This window comes from Loxodonta africana, chromosome 3, assembly GCF_030014295.1.
Source record: "Loxodonta africana isolate mLoxAfr1 chromosome 3, mLoxAfr1.hap2, whole genome shotgun sequence".
Classification (NCBI taxonomy): Eukaryota; Metazoa; Chordata; class Mammalia; order Proboscidea; family Elephantidae; genus Loxodonta; species Loxodonta africana.
Genome location: NC_087344.1, coordinates 185318854 through 185341088, shown reverse-complemented (window position 1 = coordinate 185341088; position 22235 = coordinate 185318854). Strand labels below are relative to the sequence as shown.

At 43.3% G+C, this 22235-nt stretch overlaps 1 protein-coding gene across 1 annotated transcript in view; it reads left to right on the top strand.

The window, feature by feature from the left end:
- Window positions 1-9134: 9134 nt before the first annotated feature.
- The window catches only part of LOC135230557 (protein S100-A7-like), a 37857-nt gene continuing 24756 nt past the window's right edge, over window positions 9135-22235 (top strand). The window contains exon 1 of the mRNA XM_064279991.1: window positions 9135-9305. Within this exon, the coding sequence (XP_064136061.1) occupies window positions 9135-9305 (171 nt within the window). The remainder of the gene's footprint in view (window positions 9306-22235) is intronic.

The following is a 22235-nucleotide window of genomic DNA, read 5'->3' as shown; positions in this document are numbered from 1 at the left end:
TGCTCATCGAACCCCATACAAGATTGATCCAAAAAGAAAATCACCAAGACGTATTATCATCAAACTAGCCAAAACCAAAGATAAAGAGAAAAGTTTAAAAGCAAGCCAGGGATAAAAGAAAGGTCTCCTACAAAGGAGAATCAATAAGAATAAGTTCAGACTACTCATCAGAAACCATGTAGTCAAGAAGTCAATGGGATGACATATATAGAGCACTGAAGGAGAAAACTGCCAGCCAAGGATCATATATCCAGCAAAACTCTCTGTCAAATATGAAGGCAAAATTAAAACATTTACAGATAAACACAAGTTTAGAGAATTTGCAAAAAACAAACCAAAGCTACAAGAAATACTAAAGGAAATTGGTCAGAAAGTCAATAATATCACACACCAGCACAACACAAGGTCACAGAACAGAACATCCTGATATCAACTCAAATAGGGAAATCACAAAAACAAATTAAGATGAATTTTAAAAAGAAAAAAACGGTCAAAACCGGGAATCATTGAAGTCAATATGTAAAAGATCACAATAATCAAAAAGAGGGACTAAATACAGGAGGCTTAGAACTGCCATATGGAGAGGAAAACAAGGCGATACAGGACAATACAAGTTAGGTTTTTACTTAGAAAAATAGGGGTAAATATTAAGGAAACCACAAAGAGGTATGACAATTCCATAACTCAAAATAAAAACCAAGAAAAACATAATGACTCAGCAAACATAAATTCAACTACTATGAAAATGAGGACACACAATTTATAAAGAAAAAGCCTCAGCACAGAAAAGTAAGTGGAAAAATGAAATTGTCAACAACACACACAAAAAGGCATCAAAATGACAGCACTAAACACATACTTATCTATATTACGCTGAATGTAAATGGACTAAATGCACCAATAAAGAGGCAGAGAGTCTCTGACTGGATAAAGAAACATGATCCTTTTATATGCTGCCTACAAGAGACACACCTTAGACTGAGAGACACAAACAACCTAAAACTCAAAGCAAGGAAAAAAATATATCAAGCAAACAAGAAGCAAAAAAAAAAAAAAAAGCAGGAGTAGCAGTATTAATTTCTGACAAAATAGACTTTAAAGTTAAATCCACCACAAAGGATAAAGAAGGACACTACATAATGATTAAAGGGACAAATGACCAGGAAGATATAACCATATTAAATATTTCTGCACCCAGTGACAGGGCTGCAAGATACATAAAACAAATGTTAACAGAACTGAAAAGTGAGATAGACACCTCCACAATTATAGTAGGAGACTTCAACACACCACTTTCGGAGAAGGACAGGACATCCAGTAAGAAGCTCAATAGAGACACGGAAGACCTAATTGCTACAATCAACCAACTTGACCTCATAGACTTATACAGAACACTCCACCCAACAGCTGCAAAGCATACTTTTTTTTCCTAGCGCACATGGAACATTCTCTAGAATAGACCACATATTAGGTCATAAAACAAACCTTTGCAGAATCCAAAGCAACGAAATATTACAAAGCATCTTCTCAGACCACAAGGCCATAAAAGTGGAAATCAATAACAGAAAAATTAGGGAAAAGAAATCAAATACTTGGAAACTGAACAATACCGTGCTCAAAAAAGGCTGGGTTATAGATGACATTAAGGAGGGAATACAGAAATTCATAGAATGCAACGAGAATGAAAACACTTCCTATCAAAACCTCTGGGACACAGCAAAAGCAGTGCTCAGAGGTCAATTTATATGGATAAATGCACACATACATAAAGAAGAAAGAGCCAAAATCAGGGAACTGTCCCTACAACTTGAAGAAATAGAAAGCGAGCAACAAAAGAATCCATCAGGCACCAGAAGCAAACAAATAATAAAAATTAGAGCTGAACTAAATGAATTAGAGAATAGAAAAACAACTGAAAGAATTAACAAAGCCAAAAGTTGGTTCTATGAAACAATTAACAAAATTGATAAACCATTGGCCAGACTGACTAAAGAAATACAGGAAAGGAAACAAATAATCCGAATAAGAAACGAGATGGGCCATATCACAACAGACCCAACTGAAATTAAAAGAATCATATCAGATTATTATGAAAAATTGTACTCTAACAAATTTGCAAACCTAGAAGAAATGGATGAATTCCTGGAAAAACACTACCTACCTAAACTAACACATTCAGAAGTAGAACAACTAAATAGACCCATAACAAAAAAAGAGATTGAAAAGGTAATCAAAAAACTCCAAGCAAAAAAAAAAAAGCCCTGGCCCGGATGGCTATACTGCAGAGTTCTACCAAACTTTCAGAGAAGAGTTAACACCAATACTACTAAAGGTATCTCAAAGCATAGAAAATGACGGAATACTACCTAACTCATTCTATGAAGCCAGCATATCCCTGATACCAAAACCAGGTAAAGACACCACAAAAAAAGAAAATTACAGACCTATATCCCTCATGAACATAGATGTAAAAATCCTCAACAAAATTCTAGCCAATAGAATTCAACAACGTATCAAAAAAATAATCCACCACGACCAAGTGGGATTTATACCAGGTATGCAAGGCTGGTTTAATATTAGAAAAACCATTAATGTAATCCGCCATAGAAATAAAACAAAAGACAAAAACCACATGATCTTATCAATTGATGCAGAAAAGGCACTTGACAAAGTCCAACACCCATTCATGATAAAAACTCTCAGCAAAATAGGAATCGAAGGAAAATTCCTCAACATAATAAAGGACATCTATACAAAGCCAACAGCCAACATCACTCTAAATGGAGAGAGCCTGAAAGCATTTCCCTTGAGAACGGGAACCAGACAAGGATGCCCTTTATCACCGCTCTTATTCCACATTGTGCTAGAGGTCCTAGCCAGAGCAATGAGGCTAGACAAAGAAATAAAGGGCATCTGCATTGGCAAGGAGGAAGTAAAATGATCTCTATTTGCAGGTGACATGATCTTATACACAGAAAACCCTAAGGAATCCTCCAGAAAACTACCGAAACTAATAGAAGAGTTTGGCAGAGTCTCAGGTTAAAAGGCAAACATAGGAAAATCACTTGGATTCCTCTACATCAACAAAAAGAACATCGAAGAGGAAATCGCCAAATCAATACCATTCACAGTAGCCCCCAAGAAGATACCATACTTAGGAATAAATCTTACCGAAGAAGTAAAAGACCTATACAAAGAAAACTACAAAGTGCTAGTGCAAGAAACTAAAAAGGACCTTCATAAGTGGAAAAACATACCTTGCTCAGGGATAGGAAGACTAACATACTAAAAATGTCTATTCTACCAAAAGCCATCTATACATACAATGCACTTCCAATCCAAATGCCAATGATATTTTTTAAAGTGATGGAGAAAGAAATCACCTACTTCATATGGAAGGGTAAGAAGGACCGGATAAGTAAAGCAATACTGAAAAAGAAGAAGAAAGTGGAAGGCCTCACTCTACCTGATTTTAGAACCTATTATACAGCCACAGTAGTCAAAACAGCCTGGTACTGGTACAACAACAGGCACATAGACCAATGGAACAGAATTGAGAACCCAGATATAAATCCATCCACATATGAGCAGCTGATATTTGACAAAGGCCCAGTGTCAGTTAATTGGGGAAAAGATAGTCTTTTTAACAAATGGTGGTGGCATAATTGGATATCCATTTGCAAAAAAATGAAACAGGACCCATACCTCACACCATGCACAAAAACTACCTCCAAGTGTATCAAAGACCTAAACATAAAGACTAAAACGATAAAGATCACGGAAGAAAAAATAGGGACAACTTTAGGAGCCCTAATACAAGACATAAACAGAATACAAAACATTACCAAAAATGACGAAGAGAAACCAGATAACTGGGAGCTCCTAAAAATGAAACACGTATGCTCATCCAAAGACTTCACCAAAAGAGTAAAAAGACCACCTATAGATAGGAAAAAATTTTCAGCTATGACATCTCTGACCAGCGCCTGATCTCTAAAATCTATATAAAAAAAAGAAAAATGTATACGATTCCGTTAAAACTCAACCACAAAAAGACAAACAACCCAATAAAAAAGTGGGCAAAGGATATGAACATGCACTTCACTGAAGAAGATATTCAGGCAGCTAACAGAGACATGAGAAAATGCTCTCGATCATTAGCCATTAGAGAAATGCAAATTAAAACTAAATGAGATTTCATCTCACTCCAACAAGGCTGGCATTAATCCAAAAAACACAAAATAGTAAATGTTGGAGAGGCTGCGGAGAGACTGGAACTCTTATACACTGCTGGTGGGAATGTAAAATGGTACAAGCACTTTGGAAATCTATCTGGCGTTTTCTTAAAAAGTTAGAAATAGAACTACCATCCCACTGCCCCCCAGAACTACCATACAACCCAGAAATCCCACTCCTCGGAATATATCCTAGAGAAATAAGAGCCTTCACACGAACAGATATATGCATACCCATGTTTATTGCAGCACTGTATAAAATAGCAAAAGGCTAGAAGCAACCAAGGTGTCCATCAACGGATGAATGGTTAAATAAATTATGGTATATTCACACAATGGAATACTACGCATCGATAAAGAACAGTGATGAATCTATGAAACATATCATAACATGGAGGAACCTGGAAGGCATTATGCTGAGTGAAATTAGTCAGATGTAAAAGGACAAATATTGTATAAGACCACTATTATAAGAGTATAAACTGAGAAGAACACATACTTTTGTGGTTACGGGGGGGGGATGGGTGCGGGAGGGAGGGTGGGAGAGGGTTATTTACCGATTAGTTAGTAGATAAGAACTACTTTAGGTGAAGGGAAGGACAATACTCAATACACGGAAGGTCAGCTCAACTGGACTGGACCAAAAGCAAAGAAGTTTCCGCGATAAACTGAATGCTTTGAAGGTCAGCGGAGCAAGGGCTGGGGTTTGGGGAGTATGGCTTAACGGGACTCCTAAATCAATTGGCAAAATAATTCTATTACGAAAACATTCTGCATCCCACTTTGAACTGTGGCGTCTGGGGCCTTAAATGCTAACAAGTGGCCATCTAAGATGCATGAATTGGTCTCAACCCACCTGGATCAAAGGAGAATGAAGAACACCAAGGTCACATGATAACTATGAGCCCAAGAGACAGAAGGGGCCACATGAGCCAGAGACTTACATCATCCTGAGACCGGAAGAACTAGATGGTGCCCGGCCACAACTGATGACTGCCCTGACAGGGAGCACAACAGAGAATCCCTGAGGGAGCAGGAGAATAGTGGGATGTAGACCCCAAATTCTCACAATGAGACCAGACTTAATGGTCTGACTGAGACTAGAAGAATCCTGGCGGTCATGGTCCCCACACCTTCTGTTGGCCCAGCACAGGAACCATTCCCGAAGACAACTCATAAGACATGGAAGGGACTGGACAATGGGCTGGAGAGAGATGCTGATGAAGAGTGAGCTACTTGTATCAGGTGGACACTTGAGACTGTGTTGGCATCTCCCATCTGGAGGGGAGATGGGAGGGTAGAGAGGGTTAGAAACTGGCAAAACTGTCATGAAAGGAGAGACTGGAAGGAGGGAGTGGGCTGACTCATTAGGGGGAGAGTAAGTGGGAGTATGGAGTAAGGTGTATATAAGCTTATATGGGACAGACTGAATTGACTTGTAAACTTTCACTTAAAGCACAATAAAAATTATTAAAAAAAAAAAGAGTGTTGATAAAGGGCATCCTTGTGTGGTTTCCATTGTCAAGGGGAATGCTTTCAGAATCTCTCCATTTAGGATGATGTTGTCTGTTGGGTTTGTATAAAAGTCCTTTATTATGTTGAGGAATTTTCCTTCTATTTCTATTTTTCTAAGTGTTTTTATCATGAATGGATGTTGAACTTTGTCAAATGCCTTTTCTGTATCAATTGATAAAATCATGTGGTTTTTGTCTTTTATTTATATGATGAATCACATTAACTGTTTTTCTAATGTTGAACCATCTGTGCATACCTGGTGTGAGGGATATAGGTCTGTAATTTTCTTTTTTGTGGTCTTTACCTGGTTTTGGTATCAGAGATATGCTGGCTTCCTAGAATGAATTTTTAAGTATTCCATCCTTTTCTATGCTCTAAAATAGCTTTAGTAGTAGTGGTGTGAATTCTTCTCTGAAAGTTTGGTAGAACTCTGCAGTGAAGCCATCAGGGCCAGAGCTTTTCTTTATTTTGAGTTTTGAAATTTCTGTTTCAATTTCTTCTTTTGTTATGGGTGTATTTAGTTGTTCTTCCTCTGTGTTAGTTTAGGTAGGTAGTATGTTTCTAGAAATTGATCCAATTCTTCTATGTTTCAAATTTGTTGAAGTATAACTTTTCGTAGCAATCTGATAGCATTCTTTTAATTTCAGTTGGGTCTGCTTTGATATTGGCCATCTCATTTGTTGTTTGGATTATTTGCTTTGTCTCTTTTTTTCTTTTGTCAGTCTGGCCAATGGTTTATCAGTTTTGTTATTTTTTTTCAAAGAACCAGCTTTTGGTCTTGTTAACTCTTTCAGTTGTTTTTCTGTTCTCTAATTCATTTAATTCTTCTCTAATTTTTACTATTTGCTTTCTTCTGGAGCCTGAGGGTTCACTCCCTGTATTTTAAGCAGAAAGACAATTAATCCAGGGTTTCAATGGCTTATAACACTTTGGAGGGCTGGAGGAGAGGAAGTCAGAGAGCCACTGCAGAACTGTTGCTTGTAAGGTGAACCTTCTTGGCTGTGACCCAGAATTTAGAAAACTGGTTGTAGGACAGCTACCAGCATGGCATCACCACAGCTCCCATGACTGGACAAAGCAGATGACTGGACAGTGTCACTGAGGGTACAGCTTTTGTGAACACTTACCTGTGTTGGAGCTGGCTTTGCGGCTGCCTCGGCTGCACCCTCTAAATCTCTGTGGAGATTCTCAACCTAATCACATCTGGGCCCTGGATGGAAAAGAACCTCAAAAATGTGACTTTCCACTTTCAATCTCCAAATAGGAGAGATTGAGAGACTGATTACTGTACTGACCACACAGCTGAATTTGGATCTCGACAGTGGTTCCTGGCATACCTCTGTGGTCCCCATGGGGCTGTGTGGTGAGATGATACTGAAGTGTCTAACTGACCATCTTTGGCTGAGTGTCAGTCCTTCCTCTGTCGGTAATCGCAGTCTCCCTCTGGGGATTTCTGTGAGGATCTGGCAAGATGATATCAGAGAAGGTGTTTTTTAAAACATAGTGAGCTTCCCTGACGGAAAAGGTTTTGTTCCTGGGGCAATGGTGCCCACAGACAGCCCTTGCAGAGAGGCTCATGGCCTGAAAATTGTGACAACCAGGGCTTTGGGAATCACAGAGGCCTCGCTCACTGCCGCTGTGGCCCTAGAGGCCACAGTTTCGTGGTTATAGGTGCCTGTGGGATGCTTCTGTGCAGGGTCACCTGTCCTGGAGTGTGGGCTCCTGCAAGGCAGGCAATGGTGTGACCCCTTGCCCAGTCCAGACGGTAACACCATCCGAGGCTCACCCAGAGGGTAGTATGATTAAGAGAGGACTTTGAAGTCTGAGAGATCTGGGTTTGAATCCTGAATTTGTCAAATTTTATCTGAGAGAAACCCACCCTTGGTCCCAATTTGCTTATCTGTAAGAAGGGCAAATACCTACCTCACAGTGGTAGAGAGCCTTATGTGAACTGACAGGGCTCTCATGGGAGTCTGAGGCAATGTACATAAAACAGTAACCCACTTCCTGCCTCTTTGCCGTACTTGGAAAAGGAGACGGTTATTACTAGCCATTGATAGAATGATGTGGAATGACTGAATGAACAGGTATTTCTTCCCTCCCAGATCCCTAGATTCCATCATTCTTGAGATATGGCAATGTATTCAACTCTGTCCACACCTCTCTTGCATGGGGCCTCCTCCCACTGGCCAGGAGCCTGGGCTGGGCAGAATTGTGGTGATGTGGCCTGATAGTGATAGGCACTGGAGACCCAGCATATCTAGAAGGAAATTTTGAGTATAGCTTCTTCGGTGTGTCTCCCCACCCAAAGTGGTGCAACTTTTGGGGAAACTAATGAACACTGTCACAGGGCACCCAGCCTCTGGGAAGATATGAGGCTGAGCTGCATAAAGGGCCTGCTTTGTGTCAAGATGCACAGTCTCACTAATTCTCTGCTCCGTGATCATCCTCAGGTCCAGTAGGTGTGCACCTGTCTCTGTTCTTTCCTAGGAGTCATGCCTGGTGCCCACCTGCTCTGCTGCCTGCAGCTGTGGGAGAATACTAACCTTGCCTGGAAGTCAGTATGCCTGGGTTCTGTAACTAATAGAGTGGGACCTTGGGCTTGTCCTGGCAAATCCTATATCCCTTCTTGTCCACCAGTCTCAGAGGGGGGCTGGCTTGGCTAGATGATCTTTTTATTCCTCTTGGCTCAGTATTAGGTGCTATTCTGAGAACTGTCAGGTAAAGAATATCTTCCTTCTGTAGCCCTTGGTTTTCTTTACTCCCTGATTTCAGTGCACTCTTTTGGCACAAGGTCTTCCAAAATAACTCTGGGAAGGTCTTGGAGGGTGGAGGGGTCAGAATTGGTGGTGGCTGTGTACCGAGGTACATTGGTGAGGAATTGAACTTGGGCCTCCTGTTTGGAAGGTGAGAGTTCTACCACTGTGTCGGAAAGCCAGAATCCCAGGATTCTAGACCTGATTGCTCAGGCTGGTGGTCCTTGGTAATTTCCTAAGTGGAAGTGGGGAGAATGGGGTAGACCAAAAGTTCTGCTCGATGGGAATATCTTGCCTTGGGATTTGATGCTTCTCTTTGTTATCTCACTCCCAACTGGGTGAGCCAGAAGACAATGTATGCACATCCCCTGCACGTCAGCTCCTGCCCGTCACTAACACAGCCTTGATCTCCACTGTTCCCCTCCCTCTCCTCCCAGACTCCCCTAGGAATAGTGTCAAGACTGAGGACTCAGTTCCACTCTCCCCTCCCTGAGACCAATTTACCTCACCATTTGAGAAAGACTCAGCCCTCATTTACTCCTTGTCCTTGTCCTTCAAACTTTCTTCCACCCAGTTCATTCTCATTGATTTCTTGTCTGTAGACTCTTGTCTTGGAATAAAAGCCAACATGAGCAACATTGCAGCTGAGAAAGTCAAGATATGCCACACTCCAGCTGAGAATTTGGTGCTGAGCTTGGTCGAACTATTTCATCGATACACTGGGCTTGATGATAAGATCAATAGGGCAAACTTGTTGAAGCTGCTGAGGGAGAACTTCCCCAACTTCCTCAATGACTGTGTGAGTAGGGGTCTTGCTTGTCTGGGGCAGGAAGAGCCTGTGTATGTGTGTGCAGGGAGGAGACGGGGTGGGTGGATGGAGTCCATGGGCTTTGGCATGTCTGAGAATCCCGCTTTGAAGTGGATGCACTGTTTGTGATTGGCCGATCTGGAATCTGGCCCTTCCTTGATTCTCTCTCCACACCTCCTTTCTCTCCTCATTTTACCTCCAGGCCCAAGGCAGGGCCAGTCCCATGTGGGGGCAGAATGGAAGATTCTAGGAGCTCAGGACAAAGAGTCATGCTCTTTTTTCTCCTGGGCACCTGTCCTGCCCCTGGGGCTCCCTGCTGCATGACCCTGGACAAATCACCCACAGTTTGACCCTAAGTTTTCTCATTTGCAAAAGTGGATAATAGAGCTTAATTTCCTGAGGTGGCGTTGTTGAAATGAAATGATTTATTAGAAAATGCTTTGACAATGAGAAAAAGTGGTGGCCATATTAGATACTCACGAAAGTGTTATAATTTGAAAGTCAGTGAATAGACTAAAGCATGTGCCCTCCCACTGGTCACTGAGAGTCCCTCCAAGGGTCTCGTTGCCTTGGGGTAAAAGGTTGCCTCCTAAAGGCTCCTCTTCACATTTTCCTGGGAGAAGGGGTTATTGTTAGCTGCTTTTCAGCATCATAGCCACATGCAAGCCTCCACTGCCAGGCGAGTGATGTGCACCATGTTACAGTGGTGGGGAATTGAATTTGGGGCTCCTGTTTGGAAGGTGGGAATTCTACCACTGTGGGAATTGTACCACTGAACTACCACTGCCTGTGGAAGCAAAGATAACATGGTGAGAATCATGCACCCTACACTCAGGGCCACCATCTTTTACACAGGCCAAGTGCATTCATAGCCCTAATTTCATTTAAGTGTGAGAAGGAATCATTAGCACAGATTGCGACTAAGGAATAGAATAAATGGGGCCGAACTGATAGGTTTTGACGGGAAAGAATTTAAGTGAGAAGAGCATTAGAGAATGAGGAGAGTAACTGGCCGGGCTGTATTGGTCCCCTGCGCGGAGAATGAAGACAGTACATCTGAAGTTAAGGTGGTGGAGGAGCCTGAGTCCACTTGTCATTTAGCAGTGTACTCCCCATGCAAGTTGCCATTTTTGGCCAGAAATCTCCAGTGATGAGTCAGGGCTTGACTTTGCTTGACCCCACCTTTCCATCTCCATAGCCTCACCTGACCAACCATACCTTTGGTTCAGCCCTAGGTGTTGTCTCTTCATCTGTCTCTATTCTCCTCTCCTCCCTGGATAATGTTTTTGTGTTTGTTTGTATATTTTTAACCCCACAGGAAAGAAGGGGCAAAAATTACTTATGCAATGTCTTTGTTGAAAAAGACAAGAATAAGGATAAGAAGATTGACTTTTCCGAGTTTCTCTGTGTAGTGGGGGACATAGCCACTGACTACCACAAACAGAGCCATGGTGTGCCGCCCTGTTCCCAGGGGATGCCAGTGATCCCTGGCCAGTCCAGCCTAGAGGCCTCAAGAGACCCCCAAAATAATAAAGTATCTCCTTGCACCTGATACTTGGCATTACTTCTTCCTTCTCTTTTGGTGGTATGAGTGGACGAATGGACAAATACTGACTCTCGGCTTTGTAGACTTTCCACAAGAGGGGTCAACCCAGCTGACATTCACTCCAGAGATTCCTTCCTGGTTTTAACCCAGGTCCACTTCTACTCCTCAGGGACCCAGTATAGCCCAAGTCCTGGCATCACAGGAGGGACCTATTAGTATGGTACATGCTCTTTTTTCTCCTGGGAGAGAGCTGGGATCCTGGGATGTCTCTTTGTCTCCCAAGAGGTGTCTGTCTGTGTGTGAGTGTGTAGGGGTGTAGGGCACCTCAGGTGTGGCACGGAGATGTCCATCACCCACTTGGCTGTTTAGGAAAGAGCAGGGAGGAGGAACAGATGCTTTATTTCCTAGCCCTTCACTGCAGTTTTTCTAAGGGCCATGCAGGAGTTGGATCCCACCTCTGAGGTCAAAAGTACATCCTGGGCCAAAATCATGCCTTCCACTTGAGCCTGAGGGCCAGTGGGCATTTTCCCTATGGGTCTTTGTCATGAATGGGAAGAGGTAGAACGGTCCTGAGAACCAGCTCCACCTCCAGAAGTCCATGGATATGATTTTTTTGTGCTTGTATGTGTTAATCTACAGAACGTGTGTGTGTTTGTGTGTGTTTATGCATGCGTGTGTGTGTGTATGAATGAGAGGGAGCTTGTGCTCTGAGGTGTTTCTCCTCACTGCGGTGTGAGACATGTGCACTGTGGAGACAGAAGTGAGGGAACAGTGAAGACTTGAAGAGCTTGTTGTCTAGTGGGGCAGTCCCACAGGAAGCAGGTGAAGGAATAGGGCTGGTTAAGGTCCACAGTAGTTATGTGTTCCCTTATGGGTGCTGGAAGAGTCTTCCCTCAGTGGGATACTTGAAAAATGAACTAACCTTTGGCCAGATTAAGTGGGAAGGGAGAAACCAACTCCCAGTGTGGGATCCTCTACTTGGGGTCACACTCTGCTGGGCATTTAGGACTCAGAAACCAGCATGGCACAGGGGCTGCCTCCCCAGCCCTGGCTCTCTGGAGGACACCAATCCCCTTGTGGCCTCTTTCCTGGGATGGCAGGGGAGCTGCTCACTCTCGACATACTCAAGCCTGAAAGAGACAGGAGGCAGGAGGGATCAGTATTCACTTCCATCCCCAGTGCCATTTCCAGGCCATGTCCCCTACATCTCCTCCTTGAGGTTCACTCCATCGCATTCCTTCACTCCTATAAGCTTGGTCACAGTCGCCTACCAACCTACTGGTGACGCCCATCTTTCAACCAGATCTGCTGTTTCCTTCTCTATCCCACCAACAGGATATGCTTGAGATAAGATAATAATCCTTTACTAATTAACTAACTAACAAGTCCCTCCTCACCAATTACTCCTCTCTACTTGGGGTCCCCTTCTACTCTGGGCTTTGTCAGAAATTGGCTGCACTCCTTTCTGACATTCTCTTGTCCAGCTTCTTCTGTTTAGCCTTGTTGCTCCTTCTCTCTCTTGCTTTCATTTCCCCTATTTCTCAAACAAATCAGGACCTTGGGTCTCTACGCCTCTTCTTCTTTTCTCTTCCTGTCAGCCTTGGCTGGCGTCACCTCCTTCCCTCAGCCTACCCTCCGTGATCCACCACCACTACTCAACTTGGCTTTGATCTTTTCTTTACCCACACCTGTCTCACAACATCCCAGTCTAGAATCATTCTCAACTTTTGCCTCCTCTCTTCTGCTACCCAGGATGCTGATCCCTGATGGTTATTTTTGTGCCATGGCCCTGAAACTGGTCTCCTGCCTCCCTCCTTGACCGCATTTTTCTCTGAACTCCTCCTAAGAGCTATGCTCCTTGTATGCATCCCAGTAAATGCAAATACCCACAACACTCCATGCTGTTTCTTGCTTTCATTACATTTGCTGTCTCTGTTTCCTCTGCCTGAAATTTGTTTCTTAGTCTTGCCTGCCTTGGAACATCTTGTCTTAATTCTGAGTTTAAGTGTCATCTTCTCTGTAGTGATTGTACTCACAGGTGACCCCAGGGATGTCATAACTTCTCCTTTTCTGTCTCTATTGTGCATTATGCTTGTTTTTACTTCCCTCTTCCACAACACCTACTTCATTTATCTGATCTCTTGTATAATATGAGCTTGTAGAGGGCAGAGACTGTTTGCACCTCTGGACCCTCAACACCTAGCAGTATACCTGGCACAGAGTAGGTGTTTATACTCGTTTGTTGACACAAAACTCCTCTGAAAATTGATTGAATTTGCCCCCAAATTCTTCTGCCCTAGTGATAAGGGCAGACTGCAAAGTGGTTCTGACACCTGTCAGAATATTTATAAACCCTAGTAGGTCAGAGCCCTGCATCAGGCTAATGAAGAGTCCAAAGAAGTGTTGGGGTTATCCATAGAATCATGAAAATGGATTCTTGCAAAGGCAGGCATTGGAACCTCGGTGGTGTCCTAGGCTGGGTTCTCTAGAGAAGTAAATCTGTTGCCATCGAGTTGATTCCAAGTCATTGCATCCCTAGAGGATAGAGTAAAAGTGCGGCATAGGATTTCCAAGGATAGGCTGGTGGATCTGACCTGCCGGCCTTTTGGTTAGTTGCCATAGCTGTTAACCACAGTGCCACTAAGGGGGGTAGTTCTAGAGAGAGAGAGAGAGAAAGAGAGATTTATCTTAAGGAAATGGCTCTTGGAGTTGTAAGAGGCTGGAAAGTCCCAGGCCTGTGGGTCAGGTGTCAGGTTGGAGACTTCTCCTGGCTCACAAAGAAGCATGGGCTGATGAATTCATGATTGGCAAGTGAGATGGTAGGCTGCTGGCTCATAGGCTGTGGAGGTTGATGAATCCAAGATGGGAGGTAAGGCAGTAGTCTGCTGGCTCACAGCCTGCAGAGGCTGACAACTCCCAAGATTGGCAGGCAGTATGGCAGGCTGCTGGCTCAATCCCAAGAATCAGAGATCAGATGATGACGAGTGGGATGCAGGGTCAAGAGTGAGCAAAAGCCAGAGAGCTTTGCCAGAACGTCCATGTATATTGGGTGCAGGCCACACCCTTGAGGAAACACCCTTACAATGGGTTGGCTGATCATATGGGATCAAATCATGGAAGTGATTACATTATATCACAAAATAAAGGATACATACATAATTACATAACTTCCAAATTATATCATTACATAACTGCCAAAACTACATCATTAAGTAACTGCCAAATCAGTGAGAATCACGGCGCAGCCAAGTTGAAAAACAGCCTCACCCATCACAGTCCACCCATTGTCAACTTGGCACCTGTGCACATCTCCTTAAACCATACACAATCTCTGAATAAAGACAATTACAGTGTTATACGTGCACCTAACATAACTAACATGCATATAATCAAAAACCAGTTTACATCTTATATTTTACAAATGAAGAAAACAAAAAAATTTGATATACAGATACAAAGAAGGAATGTTCATAACAATTACAATCCTTGTTTCTGCAGCTGTGTTTGTGGTTGTAACTTGTATTTAGAACTACCTTCTTCCACCACCCATTTTGCATTCCCTTTGCCCTCAGCAAGCACTTTAGGTGGTTGTGGTTCTTTGCTTGGTGGGGTGACACAACCTTCATTCCTGAAGGGTCTGGGCCATTAGTGGTCATGTCCGAATTGGGCTGCTAGTTTTCCATTGACTTTATTCACATGGCATGGTAGTACTTAGAGATGTCCTAAGGGATCTCGTGTATTCCAGACATACTCTTCATTACCTCCATTATGTAGTATGAATCTTATTTCCACATGGTAGTCAGGGTCAATCACACCAGCCAATATAGTAACTCTCTTATTTGTCTGTTGATCCAGAAACATGAGGAGGAGTGGCCAGGAGGCATTCTTAACTTCCAGTTCAATGGAATCAGTGCTGTGTTCTGGCGGGTGCATTTCTCCCTTTGGAACTAAGACCGCTAGACCCACAAAGCATAGGTTGAGGGGATGGGAAACAAAAATTTTGTGAGTGGGTCGCTAGGTCAATAGTGAGTGGTGCCATTCCCATTTCCACCCCTTGATTCCTGGACCCATGAATACTGGTTATGGGATAAACAAAACCATATATTGGTCCCTGGTTTAGAGTACATACAACTTACTGGAGAACATTGCCCCAGCCCTACAAGGATTGGCACCTAGCTGGTGGTTTAATTGTCTTTAGAAGACAATTCCATTATTCGCTTCAGCCAGCTACTTCAGAATTGTGGAGAGCATGGTAAGGTCAGTGAATTCCCTGAGGGCAGACCCATTTTTGTACTTCATTTGCTGTGAAGTGAGTCCCTTGATTTGAGGCAATGGTGTGTGATAAAAGCCTTCTGTAGGCCCACAGATAGTAGTTTTGGCAGAAATATTGGATGCACAGAAGGCAAATCCATATTCAGATTAATTGTCTATTGTAGTAAGAACGAAGTGCTGCCCTTTCCATGATGGAAGCAGTCCAATGTAATCAACGTGCTACCAGGGTGCTGGTTGATCACCTTGAGGAATGGTGCCAAATCAGCGACTCAGTGTTCATCTCTGCTGCTGGCAGATTGGGCACTCAGCAGTGGCTGTAGCTGAGTCAGCCTCAGTCAGTGGAAGTCCATGTTGTTGAGCCCATGGATAACCTCCATTCCTGTCATCCTGGCCACTCCATTCATGAGCCCACTGGGCAATGACCAGAGTGGCTAGAGAAAGAGGATGACTTGTTTCCACAGAACGTGTCTTCCTATCCACTTGATTGTTAAAATACTCTTCTGCCAAGGGCACCCTTTGGTGAACATTCACATCAGAAACAAATATATTGGCTTCTTTGGTCCATTCAGAGAGGTCTATCCACATACCTCTTCCCTGTACCTCCTTATCTCCTATTTTCCAATCAAGTTCCTCCCAAGTCCCTGACCAATCAGCCAAACCACTGGCCACAGTCCATGAATCGGTACAGAATCACACATCTGGCCATTTCTCCTTCCAAACAAAATGAACTGCCTGGTGCACCCCTCAAAGTTCTGCCCATTGGGAGAATTACCCTTCACCACCAACCTTCAGGAAGAAAGGGCCTATAGTGCTGCCAGCTGTCCACCTTCGAGTGCACCAGCATATTCTGCAGAACCATCTGTAAACCAGGCATGAGTTTTCTGTTCCTTAGTTACCAGATGGCAAAGAACTCCCTATGAGTCCGTAGGTGCAGACTGGGAGAGGGTGAGTAACGTGACAGAAGTGGATACCCTGGGCATTTGGGCCACTTCCTCATTCAACTTACTTGTACCTTCAGGTCCTGCTTGTGCCCAGTCTCATATATACCACTTCCATTTAATGACAGACTGCTGCTGTGCATGTCTGACTTTATGGTTCTGTCAGTCAGACAACATCCAGTTCATGATGGGCACTTCAGGCCACATGGTCACTTGGTGGTGTACAGCTTGTTGTTTTTGTTAGGTGCCGTCGAGTCATTTCTGACTCATAGCAACCCTATGCACAACAGAACGAAACACTGCCCGGTCCTGCAGCATCCTTACAATCATTGTTATGCTTGAGCTCATTGTTGGAGCCAATGTGTCAATCCAGCTTGCTGAGGGTCTTCCTCCTCTCCGCTGACCCTGTACTCTGCCAAGCATGATGTCCTTCTATAGGGACTCATCCCTCCTGACAACATGTCCAAGGTATGTAAGACACACTCTCGCCATCCTTGCCTCTAAGGAGCATTCTGGCCGAACTTCTTCCAAGACAGATTTGTTCATTCTTTTTGCATTCCACTGTATATTCAATGTTCGGTCTATGGCTAAGCATGGTTAAATGTTCAGTCTCTATTAAGGCCCAGTAACAAGCGAAAAGCTGTTTCTGAAAAGGAGAGCACTTGTCTTCAGAGGATGACAGGGTTTTGCTCCAAAATCCTAAGGGTCTGCACTGTGATTCACCGATAGTGGTTTGTCAAAGACTCCAAACAACTTCTCTATCTGCCCCTGACATTTCAAATACCATTGAATCAACTGGATTATATGGCCCAAGTGGCAGTGCAGCTTGCAGAGCTGCCTGAACCTGTTGAAGATTCTTCTTTTGTCCTGGGCCCCAACTCAAACTAGCAGTTTTCAAGTCACTTGATACATAGGCCAGAGTAACACACCCAAATGAGGGATATGTTGCCTCCAAAATGCAAAGAGATTCACAAGTCGTTGTGTATCCTTTCTAGTTGTGAGAGGAGCCACATGCAAGAACTTATCTTTCACTTTAGAAGAAATGTCTCGACATGCCCCACACCACAAGACCCCGAGATATTTCACTGAGGTGGAAGGGGCCTAAATTTTTGGTGCATTGATTTCCCACCTTCTAGCATGCAAGTGTTTTACTTCTAAGTCCAGAGTCATTGACAGTGCTTCCTTACTAGGTCCAATGAGCATAAGGTCATCAATGTAATGGAGCAGTGGGACATCTTGTGGAAAGTAAGGGTGAGAAAGTTCCCTGCAGACTCAATTATGCCATTAGGTGGCAAGTCGATATATATCCGATCTAAGACAGTGAAGGTGTATTGCTGGCCTTACTAGCTGGATGCAAACTAGTTCTGGTGTTCATTCAAAACCAGAATTGAGAAAAATGCATTGGCCAGATCACTAACTGCATACAAGGTACCGGGAGATGTATTAATTTGCTCAAGCAGTGAAACCATATCTGGCACAGCAGCTGTAGTTATGGTCAGCACCTGGTTAAGTTTATGATGATCCACTCTTATTCTCCAAGATCCATCTATTTTTTGCACAAGCTAAATAGGCAAGTTGAATAGGAATGTGGTAAGAATCACCACCTGTGCATCCTTGAAGTCTTTGATAGTGGCAGTAATGTCTGCAATCCCTCCATGAATGTGGTAGTGCTTTGAGCTTACTATTTTCCTAGGTAGGTGTAGTTCTAATGGCTTCCATTTTTCTTTGTCCTACCATAGTAGCCTTTACTCCACTTCAAGTTTCCAATTTGGGAGTTTTGAGTGTTGTCGAGTATATCTATTCCAATTATGTATTCTAGAGCTGGGGAAATCACCACAGGATGGATTTGGGGACCCATTGTAGCATGAAGCTGAGCTAAGACTCCATTGCTGACTTGATCTCCATATGCCCTCACTCTAACTGGTGGGCCACAGTGACATTTTGGGTCTCCTGAAATAAGTGTCAGTTCAGAGCCACTATTCCATAATTCCCAGAAATTCTGATTATTTCCTTTTCCCCAGTGAACCGTCAGTGTCTTAAAAGGCTGTAGATCTGTTTGGGGAAGGCTGGGAGAAAGACTAACAGTACAGATTTTTGGCAGTACACTGGGATCCTTCATCAAGGGACCTGGCCTCCTCTTCATCCCGTGGATTTTGGGCCTGTAAAGTCCCTCAAGTCTGGGAATTGATTGAGGGGCCATGAGTCTATATTCTGGCAATTTGACTTAGACTGCTGTTCATTTGACCTAGAATTCTCCTGCTTGTACAGATCAAGTAAATATTTAGTAGATTTCCCATCCATTTCACTCCTAGGGAGACCATGACTAAGTTCCAACTCCTTAAGTCCGTATGAGTCAGACTGTTCTGATTACTTCTTTGACTCCACTGGCCATTATGGTAACCAAGCCCACCTTGTCTTTGTTGTTTGAGTGCTTCCACTTGGCCTCTACCACCACAGGGTCCAATTGGCTCCATTGTATTTAGGTGTCTTAATTTAGTTAGGAAAATTCCCATTGTCAAATCTAACTTACATAAAATAACAATCACAGTATTCATTAAGGATGGTGGGCCTCCCTTCACAAATTTGTTCTGCACTGTTGTGGCAAAAGTTGTGTCCTCTGGGCACTCCATGTGTGGGTCTGTGGGTCCACTCTACCATTTCCCTAAGGCTTTGGATACCTTCTTCTACAGTATACCAAGGCAGATCTGGTGCTTCAAGTTGATTTAGTAATGGCCACCATGTAATCCATGCTTCAATGAACCATCCAAATAAACCATTAGATTATTTTCTAACCTTTTGAGCTGAAACATTGAATGAAGAGTCTGAGTTTAGTGGGCCCATAGCAATAATCTCAGACCGATCCAACTTTACGTTCCTTGCACTATTCCCCTTTAAAAGCCTTTCTCACTTTTATTCCCATTTCTGTTTGTACATATTAGAAAAGCCAAGCAGTTATGTTGGAATGTAGAGTACCTCTTCCTGGGTCACGCCTTTTACTCCCCTTTTTGGGACTCCCTGGGACTTACATCTAGTTATAGGTCTGGAAGCAAAAACGGGTGGTGGGGATGTGTTCTGAGAACATTCAGCAATGTCTTGTAAGGCGTCTGTCTCAGCTGATGCCCTAAGTATTGAGTCAGATGCAGTGACAGGCAATATCTTAGACAAAGGCTCTTCAGACACGGCTGGGTTAATCTCATCAGATGGGGGTGGAGAGGCTAATGAGTTTACTGGAGATTGTGACTTAGCAGACAAAGATGCAGTAATCTATTCAGATGGGAGTGAGAGGAATGGTTCTGTTGGCAGGAGTGATTCAACAGAATTTTTAGGCTCAGTATTCACAGCTTTCTGATTATCTACCCATATGTCCCTGTCCCATGCTTAAGGGTGCTATATCTTCCCAAGCGATGCTGTCACTTTAACTTCAGAAACCATGAGAGTTTGGGAATTCAATTGGCTTTGTAATTCAGCCACTCTTATTCGATTCTGGGTTTGTCTTTGGCAATATCAGCTCATTTACTACAAGAATGAGGTTTTCTTTCAGGGAACAAGTGGCAACTTTGAGGTCATTTGTGTGGCACTTGAGCTGTGACTCTGAAGTTCTGAGCTCACTTCTTTCTTCTACCACTTTGTCTAGTGAATGTATGACCAACAAAGTATCTTCCTCATACTTCTCATTGTGACAAAATTGTAGAAAAGTATGAAACATACAGTCATTCTGAGTTTCACCTCTCACAAATACTTCATCTATTGGTAGTGATATTTTGTGTGTTTCTATTGCCACCTCATGTCATGGATTAGCAATGCCCTCGTTCCTACTGGAAGCAGAGCCATCAACATCTTTAAGACTAAGCAGACTTGAGAAAACATTTAGAAAACTCATCCTTTTAGTTTTCTTTCCCTAGACCCACTCTTGGTATGAAATGTCTTAGGCTGTGTTCTCAAAAGAAGGAAAACAATGAACCGTGTATATATCTGTCTATATACCTATATATCTATATCTTTATCGATTGATCCATCCATCCATCCATTGACCGATCCATCCATCGGCCGATCCATCCATCCGTCGGTCTATCCATCTGCCGATTGATCCATCTGTCGATTGTCTGTCGATCGCCTATCCGTCGATTGTTTATCCGTCTATCTGTCTATCTTTTATCTGTCTGTCTGTCTATCTTCTATCTACCCATCATCTATCTGTATATCTTTATCTGTATATAACCCAGTGCTTTATATAGAGAGAGATTTATCTCAAGGAAATGGGTCATGCAATTTTAGTAGCTTCAAATCCTTGGGGTAGGCATCAGCCTAGAGGCTCCTTCTGTCTCATGTCGTGGCAGGGACTGCCTAATCCAAGATTGGGAGGTAAGACAGCATGTTGCTGGCTCATAGGCTGTGGAGGCTGATGAATCCCAAGATCGGCATGCAATATGGTAGGCTGCTGGCTCAAGTCCCAAGACCCAGAGGTCAGATGATGTTGAGTGGGATGCAGGATCTAGAGTGAGCAAAAGCCAGAGACCTTTGACAGAATGTCCATATCCATTGGATGTAGGCCACATTCCTGAGGCAACTCCTCTTACAACTGATTGGCTGATCACATCAGATCTCATCATGGAAGCAATTACATTATATCACAAAATGGAAGATAGCTTCATAATTACCTTATTGCCAAATTACATCATTACATAACTTTCAGACTATATCATTACATAACTGTCAAAGCACTGAGAACCATGGCCCAGCCAAGTTGACACACAACCTTTAAATTCTCCACTTTCTGTGTGGACCCACAATTGTTGCTTCAGTTCTGAGCAGCAAGGGTGACATGAGGCTGGAAGTTTAGACAAATCTTTGCCAGAGCAGGGCCTCTAGATTTTGAACCTCTCACTCTCTTACTCCACCTTCTAACTTCAGTGCTGAGCTTCCCTCCACAAGCTCTCTTCACTTTATACCTTGTGTTCAGACAGGTTTTAGGACTCACCAGTCTGTATTATGTTTTCTGTTTTTGTTTGTTTGTCTGCACTCAGAGATGTGAGCTTCTCAAAGCCAGGATCTTTGGAACGGGCATATAACTCATGTGTGTTGGTCTGTAAATATTCTGACAGGTGTCAGACTCACTTGGCAGTCTGCCTTATTCACTAGGGGAGAGGAGCTTGGGGTTAAAATGATTTAACTTTCAGAGGAGTTTAGTGTCAAGTCCATGGCTCAGCTGTGAACGTGGCAACTGGGACAGTGAACTCAGCCACATCCCTGAGCTCAAAATTTTAACTAGATAGTTCAACAAAAGTTTCTTTTAAAAGGATCAGCACAGAGCTGGATTGTATGACGCAGACGTTGAAGATGTCCTAAATGTCCAACTTTTCCAAACTACTGTGCCACTCCATCATCTCTAACATCAACTAATCCCTCTCCCTTTAATACTCTCCCGCCCTTCTTTGGATTCTGTATTTCACTGCGATGTCTCACAGAACACATGGACATGTAAAGGAAAAGGCTCAAGAAGTTGTAGAGGTTGGCAAGTTCTAAATCTGAGTCAGGTGGAAGCTTCTCTCGACCCGTGTGGCTACAGGGTGTGATGAACCCAAACTGGCAATTCAGACCACAGGGTGCTGGCTCACAAGGCTGCAGAATCAGGTCAGATGATAAGCTGCTGGCCCATGGGGCTGTGGAGATCTGCGAACCCATAATGGGCAGGTCAGACAGTAGGCCTGTGGCTCAAGTCCAAGGAACTGGAGGTGAATTGATCATGCACTAGATTTGGGATTCAGAGGCGGAGAGAGAGAATCCTGCCAGGTCATCCACACTTATACCTTACATGCAGGCCACACCACAGGGAAGGACATAACTTGAGTAAGGGTGAGACTTGAGTCAATCCCCCCTGCAAGGCTGCAATCCAAGACACACCCTACACTAATCCTGCCTCATCAACATTAGAAGTCAGGACACAGGACCCCAAAAATGGAGGAGAATCATATAATATTGGGGATCATGGTCTAGCCAAATTGGCACATAACTCTTAACCATCATATGATCCATACACCTGATTTGCATAGTCCCACTCCATCATTGTATGTGAGTCACAAAGACCACGGCTAGAAGGGGCGTATTAAGTAATTCATTACACCACACCTGTGTTTTAATTTTCAGGGAATTCCAAGGAATTGGATG